The sequence below is a fragment of the Dendropsophus ebraccatus genome, chromosome 7, assembly GCF_027789765.1.
Source record: "Dendropsophus ebraccatus isolate aDenEbr1 chromosome 7, aDenEbr1.pat, whole genome shotgun sequence".
Taxonomy (NCBI): Eukaryota; Metazoa; Chordata; class Amphibia; order Anura; family Hylidae; genus Dendropsophus; species Dendropsophus ebraccatus.
In genome coordinates this window covers 87,222,903-87,236,330 of record NC_091460.1, presented here as the reverse complement: position 1 = coordinate 87,236,330, position 13,428 = coordinate 87,222,903, and the positions used below count along the sequence as shown (strand labels likewise).

General features: G+C 40.8%; 1 protein-coding gene across 4 annotated transcripts in view; it reads left to right on the top strand.

The window, feature by feature from the left end:
* Window positions 1-12,700, top strand: part of GLRB (glycine receptor beta) — a 148,418-nt gene extending 135,718 nt beyond the window's left edge. For 3 of the 4 annotated variants that reach the window (XR_011363840.1, XR_011363838.1, XR_011363839.1), the window contains exons 8-10: window positions 4,382-4,534; window positions 5,819-5,943; window positions 10,427-10,514. Coding sequence is in view for 1 of the 4 variants with exons in the window: in XM_069976627.1 (XP_069832728.1) it covers window positions 4,382-4,534; window positions 10,427-10,719; window positions 11,813-12,109 (743 nt within the window). In the remaining 3 variants the exon portion in view is untranslated. Of the gene's footprint in view, window positions 1-4,381; window positions 4,535-5,818; window positions 5,944-10,426; window positions 10,720-11,812 lie in introns of those variants that run through there. The other variant, XM_069976627.1, reaches the window with a different exon arrangement.
* Window positions 12,701-13,428: the final 728 nt, after the last annotated feature.

Sequence of the window (13,428 nt, the reverse complement as noted above, 5' to 3'; positions counted from 1 at the left end):
TCCTAGCACACCTAGCGTCATGTCAGTATAGAGATTTTAAGTCAAAGCAAAGTAATTGCAGAGACTTAAAGAACTCCTAAATATAGTCCATGCAGTGAGTGATGTGGGTCGAACCTCCCTGTATGATCTTTAGAAACCTGAGCATTGATCTTAACCAGCATGAGCTAGGTTGTACTGCACTTCCAAAAGGTCAGCTGAAGTTGTACAGTTAAAAAACATTGATTTCTGTGCCAGGGGAGCTTGGTTGACGTTGTATACTAAATTACTGCATATGGACACAAGTATAAAAATGTTAAAGGAATTTTCTTATCATAGACATTGATAGTATCTTAGTAAGATATGCCACCATATGATATTAAGCGATTCAAGTGTTAGTGCACTCTCTCTTTGCTACTTTGTCGACTCTTATTTGCCATGACTGCGCAGCTGTATTGGACTCAATCATGGCCAATGGCTGTGCTGCCTGGTAAAAATTTCATTAAGGATTTGCCAGTATTTTTTTTTTCTATTGCTTGCTAGTAAGGTCGTGTAAAATCTAGGGCTGGGCGGTATACCGTGAAAATACCGATACCGTCTCTGGCGTCGGTTAACCGACCTCAACTTTGCCAGGACGGTATCTGCGGTATTTCACAGTTTTGGGTGCTTTATGTGCAGAGACGCAGGACGTGGCTGCAGCAGTTGAGAGGAGTCTTATCCCAGCCCGAGACAGGAGGGAGATCACTGAGCTCCGACACTACAGCCCAGGGATCTGGCTGATCTCTCTCAGGACCCCCAAGAGGCAGACACTGAGCCCCGCAGCCTCGGGGTGTCCTGCTCTCCCCTACCCGGGCAGCGCGCGCAGCACAGACCGGACAGCTTCTGCTGGGGTGACCGTTCTGCCCCTCCCCCTCCAGTCACTGCCGGGCCGTCCATTCAAACAGGGCAATTGCCGCGCAGAGCAGTGACCTGGATCCAGAGCGGTTCCCAGGCTCCAGTCACTGTCACGCTGCCACAGATATCCCCCTCCGTGTAACAGCAGCAGCCTTCAGGAGGTAACCTACTACTGTCTGCTTCTGCCTCACACAGCCCTCCCCCGTAACTAGCCGGCACCGCTCTCCAGGAGATAACACTCTGCAGCCGCAGCATTGTAGCTCCTCCCGTTGTGTACTGGCCAGAGGAAGAGATAGTGTCTGACTAGTGGCAGCTACTGCACGGAGGAGCCGCTTACTCGTCTCTGCTGCTCCACATCTTATCACTGACAGGCAGAGGCTAAAGGAGAAAGTGGTTTCCCCATGTGCACACAGGCTGTCTGTACCTGGAATAGCAGAGCTGTCACACAGGAGGAAGGGGGACAGGTCCCTATACACACAGGAGGAAGGGGGACAGGTCCCTATACACACAGGGGGAAGGGGGACAGGTCCCTATACACACAGGGGGAAGGGGGACAGGTCCCTATACACACAGGGGGAAGGGGGACAGGTCCCTATACACACAGGGGGAAGGGGGACAGGTCCCTATATATATATATATATATATATATATATATATATATATATATATATATATATATATATATTATGTACACACATATATATTATGTACACACGTACATATATATATTATGTACACACATACATATATATATATATATATATATATATATATTATGTACACACATACATATATATATATATATATATATATATATATATATTTTATGTACACACATAGTGTGTATATATATATATATATATATATATATATATATATATATATATATATATATATATATATATATATATATATATATATACATACTATGTACACACAGGAGGAAGGGGGACCTGTCCCATCCTGTGTGTACATAGTGTATATATAGCAACCTGTCCCCCTTTCTCCTGTGTGTATATATAGCGACCTGTCCCCCTCTGTGTGTGTATATATAGCAGCCTGTCCCTCTTCCTCCTGTGTGTGTGTATATATATATATATAGGGACCTGTCCCCTCCTGTGTGTATATACAGAGACCTGCCCCCCTCCTGTGTGTATGTAGCTGTATAACTCTGCTGAGACCCCCTAATAAGGACAAATAATAATAATAATGATAATAGACTAAATTCACTGCCTTGAGTTGCTGCTCAGTGAGTTCCATATTTTTTTTTACCTTAAGTGGGTGTGGCTTGCAAAGGGGCGTGTCATATTTATCGTCCAATTATCGTTACCGCAACTACATGTGCGATAAACCGCGATATTGATTTAGGCCAATATCGCCCAGCCCTAGTAAAATCCTGTTTACTTGCATTGCAGTGCACCTTGTTCATGATTCTCGGTGCAAAATGTACCTTTTATCTACAGTGTAATCTGTCATTCGCAACACAGTCACACATCATAGGTTTTTCTATACATTTATCAAAGGGGTAATGACTCTCCTTAAGGAGAGCCCGTCTCAAGGATGTGTGGAGACTTACAGACCATTGCTGCTCCACTAGGAATTCTGGGAAGAAAGAATATGCAAAGTAGCTCTCACACCTCTTAAGCAAAGAGATATCCCTTCAAGTCAAGTCTCGCTCAGTCAAGGAGCCTTAGAACATTGACTGGAGATTTTATGCCAAGCCAAACTATCTCTCCAAAAGGAAAGATTTGCCATCTGCAGATAGCTATTTCAGGTTTTTGACCCTCATCAGTGCAGAGCAGGGTGTTGGCTGGCTAGTGAGAGGTCTATTGACGTGGGTCAAAGGGGTAATGACTCTCCTTAAGGAGAGCCCGTCTCAAGGCTTACAGACTTACAGACCATTGCTGCTCCACTTAAGAGGTGTGAGAGCTACTTTGCATATTCTTTCTTCCCAGAATTCCTAGTGGAGCAGCAATGGTCTGTAAGTCTCCACACGTCCTTGAGACGGGCTCTCCTTAAGGAGAGTCATTACCCCTTTGACCCACTCACTAGCCAGCCAACACCCTGCTCTGCACTGATGAGGGTCAAAAACCCGAAATAGCTATCTGCAGATGGGAAATCTTTCCTTTGGAGAGATAGTTTGGCTTGGCATAAAATCTCCAGTCAATGTTCTAAGGCTCCTTGACTGAGCGAGACTTGACTTGAAGGGATATCTCTTTGCTTAAGAGGTGTGAGAGCTACTTTGCATATTCTTTCTATACATTTATGAAAGCATCTACGTTTTCTACCTAGCTGAGCCTCTGTCAGTTACAGGGTACAGTGCCATACAACTACAAATGAGTACATCACACTCTAATACATTGTAGAATTGTAGAATTAGGTTAGGTCCACACTACGTTTTTGCAATCCGTTTTTTTCCGTCCGTTTTTCATCAGTTTTTTTTTTTTTAGTGTACACAAAAGTAAGGTCAGCTACATTTTCTTGTATGTTAAAAGAAACTGATGCGTTTTGATCTGTGTTTTATTTTTTTTTTTTTGAATGGAAGTCAATTGAAAAATGAATCAAAACGGATGCACACAACTCCATCCATTTTTTCCATTTGTTTTTCATCCGGTTTTTTTTTTTTTTTCAAAAACAGATTAAAAAACAGACTGCAAAAACATAGTGTGCACCCTTGCATCTCCCCACACTCCAGCCTACAACATACATGTACAATATAGAGAAGCTAGGCTCACATAATAACCTGCTGAAAAATGCCTGTGATTGACTACACAGAAAAACATTCTGATCCTGGCCTTTGAATTCTTTTTGCTCTGTAGTTAAATACAGATTACAGCACTTAAAATGGATTTTTTGTCGTCTAAGAGCTAGTGCCAACATTGCATGCGTTGGAGCTCGCCACTTTATAATGTCAGTATGGACCCAAAAGAGTGAGGGTCCCTAAAACTGCCAAGTATAAGCCCTTCCTATGAAAGTTTTACCACATGACGAACAGCATAAAAAGAACCCACCAACCCCCATCCCGAGTTGTCGTCTCCTGTGTTTGATTTTTTTCCCTTTTGCAGAAATTAATAGAACAGGCGATTCTAAGAAACTTTGTAATTGGGTTTATTAGGCAAATATGCCATTATCTGCGTTCAAAAAGACTTTCCCCAGGTCCCCCCCTCCCTCTTCTCTCATTCACTGCTCATTATCAGGAAATCTCGACTCTTTTACATCAGTCGAACCTATGGAGGAGGGAGATTAGTCGCCAGCAGAGAACAAAGGATTACGCAGTGATAGCTGTAAATAAAAATGTATTTTTTTTACTAACAAACCCAATTACAAAGTTTCTTAAAATCGCCTGTGCTATTGATTTCTGCAAAAAATTTAAACAACTGTGACATTTTAACTTTTTTTTTTACTGTACTGTTCCTTTAAAACAAACAGTTGATTATTATATCACTAAAAATATTAATGTGTTAAAAATAATTAAAATGTAATGAGCATAATCATATTATTTTGTTTTAAGGTTACTATACGTGTGTGGAGGTCATCTTCACCTTGAGGAGACAGGTTGGATTTTACATGATGGGTGTCTATGCACCTACCCTGCTTATAGTTGTCCTCTCTTGGCTGTCTTTCTGGATCAACCCTGATGCTAGTGCTGCTCGTGTACCACTAGGTAAAAATTATGTTAAAGTGTTGTATTTCAATGGATTTCAAAAGAGGATAGATCCCAGTCTTTCGTTTATGACCTGTTCTCTGTTTATAGTCTGTTCCTGGCTTTGGCTTAAAGAAAATCTGTCGGATAAATCTCTCTGTGTAAACGCACCATTAGAGCCACATTACATCTTGTAAATAATATAACCAAAGAAAGAAGTCATGGGCTGTACAGCATGTCTATTAGTAAAATCCCTAAAAGGAACATTTACTGTATTTTAGTCAATGATTTATACAACAATTGGTATACCCAATTAGTATTGAGAATTTCACAGTACCTTTAAAGGGGTATTCCAAGAAAAATTAACTTTTCCCCTATCCACAGAACAGTGGAAAAGTAGGAGATCGCAGGGGTTCGACCTCTGTACCTCCTGGCTCAATTCATTCCTTGGGGGTGACTGAAAGAACCTAGTATGCTAGAGTCACATATTCATAATACAGAAGTTGGGGTCCGATACGGAGATCAGCGGGGGTTACAGATCAGCGATCTTCTACTTTTCCCCTTTCCTGTGGATAGGGAAAAAGTTAATTTTTCCTGGAACACCTTTTTAACCCCTTCATCACCGAAGGCGATTAATGCACGCATGTCTAGGTCAAATTGAAGCAATATTTTTATTTGTATAATGGAAAAGTGGGTAATAAGTGCTTATTGGGGTATTTTTATTAGTGTTTTTTTTAATATGTTTTAAAACTTATTTTTATTTATAATTTTTTTACACACTTTGTATTGCATATAGAAGTCCCTTGTATATGCAGTGCTCTGATTGCATATACTAATGAATGCTATGCCATAGCATAGCATTCATCAGTATTATCGGCGATCTGTGCATCTCTATCTACAGATCGCCAATCCGACAGGATGGAGTTAAGTGGCTTACCCCTGCCTGTTGGTACAAGTGATCGGGAAGCGGCGGTCCCGATCAGTCAGTGACAGGTCCTTGTCCTGTCACTGACTACCTTAAACGCCACGATAGATGGGCATATAAGGGGGGCTGCCTGTCATGCCTAGGTCTGTGGACAGTAATGGGTGCAGGGCCGATCACATTGAAACTGCTCCTGCACACATTAAAACCCCTTCACACTGAGGAACGTTCATATGTATTCCTGCCGCGCCGACAATCACTCGGTTAGAACATCTAATACTCTTACCAATGGTGCATAACGGAAATACAAGAATACACACTATATAACATGTCATTGTGAAATCCTTTCATCCTGTTTTGCTTACAATTTTTTTCATTCTCAGATCATTCCATATGTAAAACATTCCCATCTGTGTGTCTAACATAAGCTCTTAACATGTGGGACATCAATGTGCCAGGGAAATCCATCACATGACCATCACCCATCATTAAGGAGTGCCGACTAACTGTAAGATTTATATTCTCACATATTTGAGTGAAATGTCATGCATTGTTAGTTATGTGTCTGGGAATATTTAAAACTGATCTTTCTGAATGACCCATGTTTATAGAGAGTTCAATCACAGTTAAAGAGAAGAACAAAGGAAGGAGCATTCAGTAGCATTTCTAGTTGTATTATTTTCATATACAGTATTTATCATGCAACAATCATTTAATTCATTAAATGCATTACTGTCATTTCCAGTAACCTTTAACGTGTCCTCAAACATTAAATGTTACTGATCACACCAGGTCTCACTCCTGAAACTCACTGCCATCCTTACATACAGCCAGAAGGAGTGCTCACTCCACACCTATCCAGCAGGGAGAACTGGTTTGTTCATTCCATAGGCTCATAAGGGAGCAAACAAGTCTGATTTTATTGACATCTGGAAAGTGAATTCGAGGTATTTTTCCTTTTAATAAAATTTACTTTTTTTTCCCTGCTTGGAAATTTAGCTCTGAAATTTCTGTCCAATCTTCCAAGTTTCCCCTCCTGTCAATCTGCACTTGGTACCCAATAATGAGAATGTGAAAATCGAAGTTTAGAATTGTTCACAAATTTGTTTACGAGAAAAAAAAATTATGACACTTTGAAATTTAGCTATATTTATCTTGATTAACTTTGAGATGTTTCTACATCTTGAATGGAGTCACCTGTGGGAAAATCAGTTTATTGGACATGATTTGGAAAGATAATAATAATAATAATAATACACATACCAGAGTAAAAACCAACCATGAGGTGGAAAGCACTGCCCGTTGAGCCCAGTGACAGGATTGTGTGAAAGCACAGCCCTGGAGTAGGGTACAATTTTTTTTTTTTTTTTTTTTGCTGAAGGTTTCCAAGTGTACAGTGGCCTCCGGAAATAATTTTATATGGAACAGTTTGAAGCAACCAGGACTCTTCCTATAGCTTGCTATCCCACCAAAAACTAAGTATTTGGGCAAGAAGGGTGTCGGTAACAGAGGTGAACAAGAACCCAATGATTTCTCTGGCTGTGTGCACATGGAGCAATCTTCCAGATGAAACAATCACACCTAAAGGACTGTGAGAAACTAGATTATCTGGTGTAATGAAATCAAAATTAAAATTACTGGCCTCAATTCCAAAAGGCCCTTTTACACAAGCCATTTATCGAAACCTTCCTTCAGCCGATAATCAGCCCATGTAAAAGTGTCAGCAATCAGCTGAGGAGCGGAAAAACACCCCTTTCCTGGCTGATCACATCTTACGTCTGGGAGGTTGAGGGAAAGCAAAATGGAACAAAGTACAGATATATTCTTTAAAAAAAACTGATCCAGAATGCTCTGAACCACAGGCTGGAGTGAAAGTTTAAAGCGACTCTGTACCCACTTTTTGACCCCCCCCCCCCCCCCCAACTACTTATACCTTCTTTTAGCTGATGAGAAGTTCTTTTTGCTGTTATGTTTATCCATGCTGCTGTCGCTTTCCAGAGGCCGAAATTCATACTTTATTCGGGCTGTAGCCGTGCCAAAGGGGCGTGGCCTAGAGCGATCATGCCCTAGGCCAGCCTGTGTGGTGTGGTTGTCCATTTCCCCCCGATCCACCCTCTGTCCGGCCGCACAGCACTAGCAGTCATTGCGCATGCGCCGCCTCCTGACAACTTCCCTTGGCGCCGCTGCAATGATGTAGGCGAGTCCGCGCCGCCTCTCTGGTGTGTCCTCACAACCCTGCCCTGTGTTTGTGAGGCGCCTGGCCTTTCCTCGCCTCTCCTGCCTGTCCCCCCTCCCCCCTGCATACCATTTTGCCGCCCGCTCCCTGAATCAGCTCGTCCCCTTCTCCGCACATGTGCTGTTGCGCTGAGTGCGCTACAAACCCGCACACGCGCAGTGATGGGCAAAGTCAGTAGCATCACTGCGCGGGATCGTAGCGCACCGGCACATGTGCAGAGAAGAGGACCAGCTGATTCAGGGAGGGGACAGCACAATGGTATGCGGGGGGGGGGGGGAAGGTGGACAGTCAGGAGAGGCAGGGAAAGGCCGGGCGCGTCACAAACACGGGGTGGGGTGGCGTTGTGAGGACACACCAGAGAGGCAGCGGGGACCCACCGATGTCATTGCAGGGTCACCAATGAGCAGCATAAGAACTTGTAGCCATGAATTCCGTCCAAGCAGACCATATACCAGTAATAGATTTAAGGTTAGGATTATGCACTGCCCTGAGCTCCTCCATCCTTTGCAAAAATAGAATTCCTGAAAACCATTCAGTAAGCGAAGGTGGTTCCACCTTCCTGAAATTGCTGTCCTTGCCGCTATCTCGCCCACACCTCCCAACACAGCTCCGAGACTGAAGGATAGAAAGTATGGAGGAGCATATACACTATAATCATGTAGAGCAGACATAAGGGTCTCAGGCTTTGTGACATACCACAAAAGGTTTACCTTGTTTTCTCTAAAACACACACACAGCCTGCTACAACCATAACACACACACACCATACTGCAGCCATAGCACACACAAACACAGCCTGTTGCAGCCATTGCACACTGAAGAAAAACACAACATACTCCTCCAGGTCAAAAACAAGCTACCAAATTGTGACCACCAACTTTTCCCTGACCCCTTATCTAATATGGCCAGTGCTCTTTTACATATATCTTCAGGAAATGCTTCACTAAATGAAGGTAAAAAACCATTCTTCTTTAATAAATAGGGGCCTTAGATTAATAGAACATAAAATATATTGATCAGGAACATTTATAAAATTCATATGAAAATTCAGTTATAAAATTTTCTTAAGATTTTCTTTTAAAAGCTGGATTTTTTTTCAGAATCCTACTCCAGCCTACACAGCCCTGGTAATCGCTGTCAAAGGTGCTTCAACTAACGACTGAGTAAAGGGTCTGAATATTCATGTCAATGCATATTAGCATAAACAACTAATAAATAAATTAGCAAAAATTTCTAACATTCTATTTTCACTTTGTTAGTATGTGCTAGAGCAATGGGGGAAATTTGATATTTTAGGGCAAGGCCGCAAAATAACAAAATGTAAAAATAATTAAAGGCCATCATAACATTTTACATCATGACATATAGGGCTATCATGATGACGTGTATAGTTTTTGGGGTAGGCTATTAGTATAGCCTAGGACGACTGTGGCTTTCTTCACTAATTATTTTATTTTTATTTGTGTGGTGTTTTGTTTATACAGTTTTGCATAGACTATTCCTTATACATTTTCCATAGTATGTTTCCCAATAAATTATTTAAGATTTTCCAGTAATAGGAATGAATAATAAACTTATTAGGCTGTCAATTTCTGATCCCAACTGCTTAGAGAAATAGCACTGTTCCCTTGCAGGACTTGTATCCCAAGTTTAGATTTAAAGTGACTCTGTACCCACAATCTTTGATTATCCCATTCTCTGTCTAATGTATAGCCCATGACAGGCTTCTGTGCTTCTTTCTGTGTATGCTGAAGGCAGGAATTCAGCCAATTCTGTTTTGCAGACAATTTTGTATTACAGGAGCATAGGCTTGGCTGAATTGCTTACTAGAGTGTATTGCAAAAACTAAGTTAAAGGGGTATTCCACTCAAAATAACTTTTGATATGTTGCTGCCCATGGTGAGACTAACAATTCCTTCAATATTATCTATTCAGTCTCCTTCCCCCAGTTCTCAGCTGCTGCTTTCTGCTGAAAACACAAAAATCTGTGTGTGAGCTTTTTCTGTCCCCCCCCCCCCCCTCTGAGACAGCTGATGTAAACAAGTTCCTGACTGGCTTTATCTGTAGCCATTAGCATATCTTCTTTGTAATGCTGGAGGGGTTAAACACAGTGAGTTTATCAGCAACTTGACCTCAAAATAACTCTCCCAGCATTACAAAGAAGCTACAATGTTGCAGGTAAAGCCAGTTATTTTGAGGTTAAGTTGCTAATGAACTCACTGTGATTAAACCCTCCATCATTACAAAGATGATATGCAGATAAAGCCAGCCAGGGACTTGTTTACATCAGCTGTCTCAGGGGGGAGGGGGAAACAGAGAGAAAAGCTCACACACACACATTTTTGTGTTTTCAGCAGAAAGCAGCAGCTCAAAGCTGGAGAAAGAAGACTGAATAGATAATAGGTATGGAATGAATTGTCAGTATCCCCATGGACAGCAACATATTAGAAGTTATGTTTCAGTGGAATACCCCTTTAATGACAGAAAGTAGGGCTTATGAACACAGAGCAGACAATTTGGATCAGAAGCAGAAGAGAAACCTAAAAGGCCACAGAATTTTTTTTTTTACCTCTATATGCTAATTTATTTGACAGTAGGTTTGTTTGATGTAAGATCCCTTTATCTTGGACATAGTTTGTGTCAGATAGGATACAGGGACATGTTTGAGTGCATTGGTTCCTAATACAGTAATACAAGAATATGTCATCAACATAACTTAAAATAACAATGTGCTGTACTTTTTTTTTATTTTTAGGTATATTTTCAGTTCTGAGCTTGGCATCTGAGTGCACTACCCTGGCACAAGAATTGCCAAAGGTGTCCTATGTGAAAGCCATTGATGTGTGGCTCATTACTTGTCTTCTTTTTGGCTTTGCCTCACTTGTTGAGTATGCTGTAGTCCAGGTCTTCCTGAACAGCCCAAAAAGGATCGAGGCTGAGAAAGCCAAAATTGCAAAGGCCGAGCAAGCAGAAGGAAAGGGGCCCAATGCTGCAAAAAAGAATACAGTGAATGGGACTGGTACCCCAGTTCACATCAGCACATTGCAAGTATGTATCTTCTTAAGAGTAAAAAGACAGTTGTGAATGTTTGTTTGTTTTTCAGATTATAATATTTGATAATTATATTTGAGAGAACTTTGATTTTATTTTTTATTTTTTATTTTTTTTTTATCTTTTTCAGAATACTGTAAGCATCTGTAATAAATGTTATAGTTTCAAAAAGACAGTGCAAAATGTTTTTATATATGAGACCCAAATTATATATAAGTAGGTATAGAACAAATACAAAAATAAAATAAAAAAAAAATCTCCCGTTTGTAAAGAAAAATATTTTGTTTATTTAGAATGTTCCTAGTCTTTCAACCAGTGAAATTCAACCAGTGCATTTGAGTAAAATGCAAAATAGATGTCCTCCAAAAAGTAAAACTGGTTGTGGTCCCCTGATGGCAGACTCCCCCTACTCACCCTGACTGGTTTATGGTGTAAAGGAAGCTGGCGTATCTGGCTGCTGTCAGAATAGAAGGGGCCACTATGACCCTGTCCAAACGTAAATAGTGTCACAGAGGATCTGAATTATGCCCCTTTCATACTGGGTGGTGGAGACCCCCCAGTATAATTCATCAACTAACATATTTAACCCTAAAAGTAATGGCACCAATTGCAGTAGAATAAGGGAATATATAGAGGGAATAAATGAAACCACTTTTTAATATAGGTATGCTGCCTGTTTACTTTAGGACAACTTGATCCTCTTTATCATATGCAGACATACATATGTAGCAAGAGATTTTACTTAATTGACATATTTACTAGGCTTATATTTATTGTTCATTAGAATTGCAGGAGGTTCAAATACTTTTAAAGATTATTTAGTAGCCTCTACTTGGGACACTGAGGATAAAATGTTTACCCATATGTGACTGATTGATTGTTTATTAAAGACATTGTTTATATTGTATATTCCATAGAGCTTTGTGGAAAATGTTTCTATTTGCACTGTTCCCAGCTGCTGCAGTTTGAATGTCAGTGTCTTGAGGCGTCTTAGAAATTTCAGTCTTTCCCAGGATACGCTCACTTGGTGTTTGATGTTTCAGACCTTCTAAGATCGATACTTTAGCTTCTTTTTGCTGATTATTTCCAGGTTGCAGAAACAAGATGCAAAAAAGTATGCACGTCTAAATCCGATCTGAGATCCAATGACTTCAGCATTGTTGGAAGCTTGCCCAGAGATTTTGAATTGTCCAATTATGATTGTTATGGAAAACCAATTGAAGTCAACAACGGGCTGGGAAAATCTCAAGCAAAGAACAACAAAAAGCCGCCTCCTGCCAAGCCAGTCATTCCATCTGAAGCCAAACGGATTGACCTATACTCGAGGGCGCTGTTTCCCTTCTGCTTCTTGTTTTTTAATGTCATATATTGGCTGGTATATTTATGATGACTCTGATTCTCACTTTGAGTTCATAAAACAAGTCACCATTACTCTCACACTCTTTTAAGCCAACCTGTGATCTTGTCTACATTTGCAAAGCAATATCTTACATTGTAGATGCCATGCAATTGTAATGAAAATTGGCTTTTTTTAATGGAAGCATGACACTGCAATGTCTGAGCTTAAAATGATGTATATAAGTGTAAGGGTTCTGCTATAAACACAGTTATGAGTAATGCATACATAACCCCCAACCTCAACTGTTTTAACATGAAAAGTTATGAGATGCTTTCAAAAGAGATTTGTGCACGTTAAGCCTCATTCAGACCATAGATCAATATATGTAGTATTTAAAGGTTAATTATTATTTTCAAAGAAAAATATATGCGTTTGGATTGCACTTTGTCCAGACAAAATGTACAGTTCTTCATATCATATATATAAATAATATAATGACTTCATAATTAAATGATTATAAGACTCCTAATAAGGTGTATGATAAATGATCAAAGACTATTTTTTGTAAAATAATCTATTCAAGAACCTGCGCTGTATCTTTTGCGTGAGCTAAAAGTTAATGTGTAAAAAAAAAAAAGTCTATTAAAAACTGTAAATTGAATGTCTCAGCTGATAAGTATTGTATGCTAAACAAATATAACCTGTATAGAACATAAAATCTGTGTGTGCATAACAGCAAAACAAGCTAAGGGCACCTGGACACTGCTAGCCCACCCTGTCTCCATATCAAATACACCAAGGTACAGAGGGACGTAACTACCGCCATAGCGACTGCCACGGGGCCTATTCGTGCAATACATCGGGCCCACTGAGCTGTCATCCGTTGCAGCACCTGGTGGCCGAGCACTTGCAGTTAAAGGGGAGTTCCCCCCTCCAACACCCCTCCCCCCTCCCAAAAAAAATCTTTTTTGTATTAATAAATAGCCCACCCATAGCTTTCTATCTTTGTAAAATCAACATATGGCTTTTGCACCATTTTGCTGCTTTTAGATGCACTCACCCCCTCTGGATACATGAAATCCTCTAAACTGAGTCCACTCTGACACCGCTCCTTCCTCCTGGCCCCCACCCTCTGTGTCGGGGATCACATGTGCTCCATCTCTTTAATGGGCTGGTTAGCGCTTCTAACCCTGCCCACTGAAGAGAGGGAGGACATGTGATCCACTGTGTTGGGGCTGTCAGTGCTGTGTCTGGGCAGGTTGCAGTCTGGAGCAGCGGCAAAAGGTTACCCCGCAGAACTGACCTGCTTGTCAGTCAGTGTTCAAATCACCTCTGCCCATCCCAAAACCGCAGTAGATTGGAGGGAT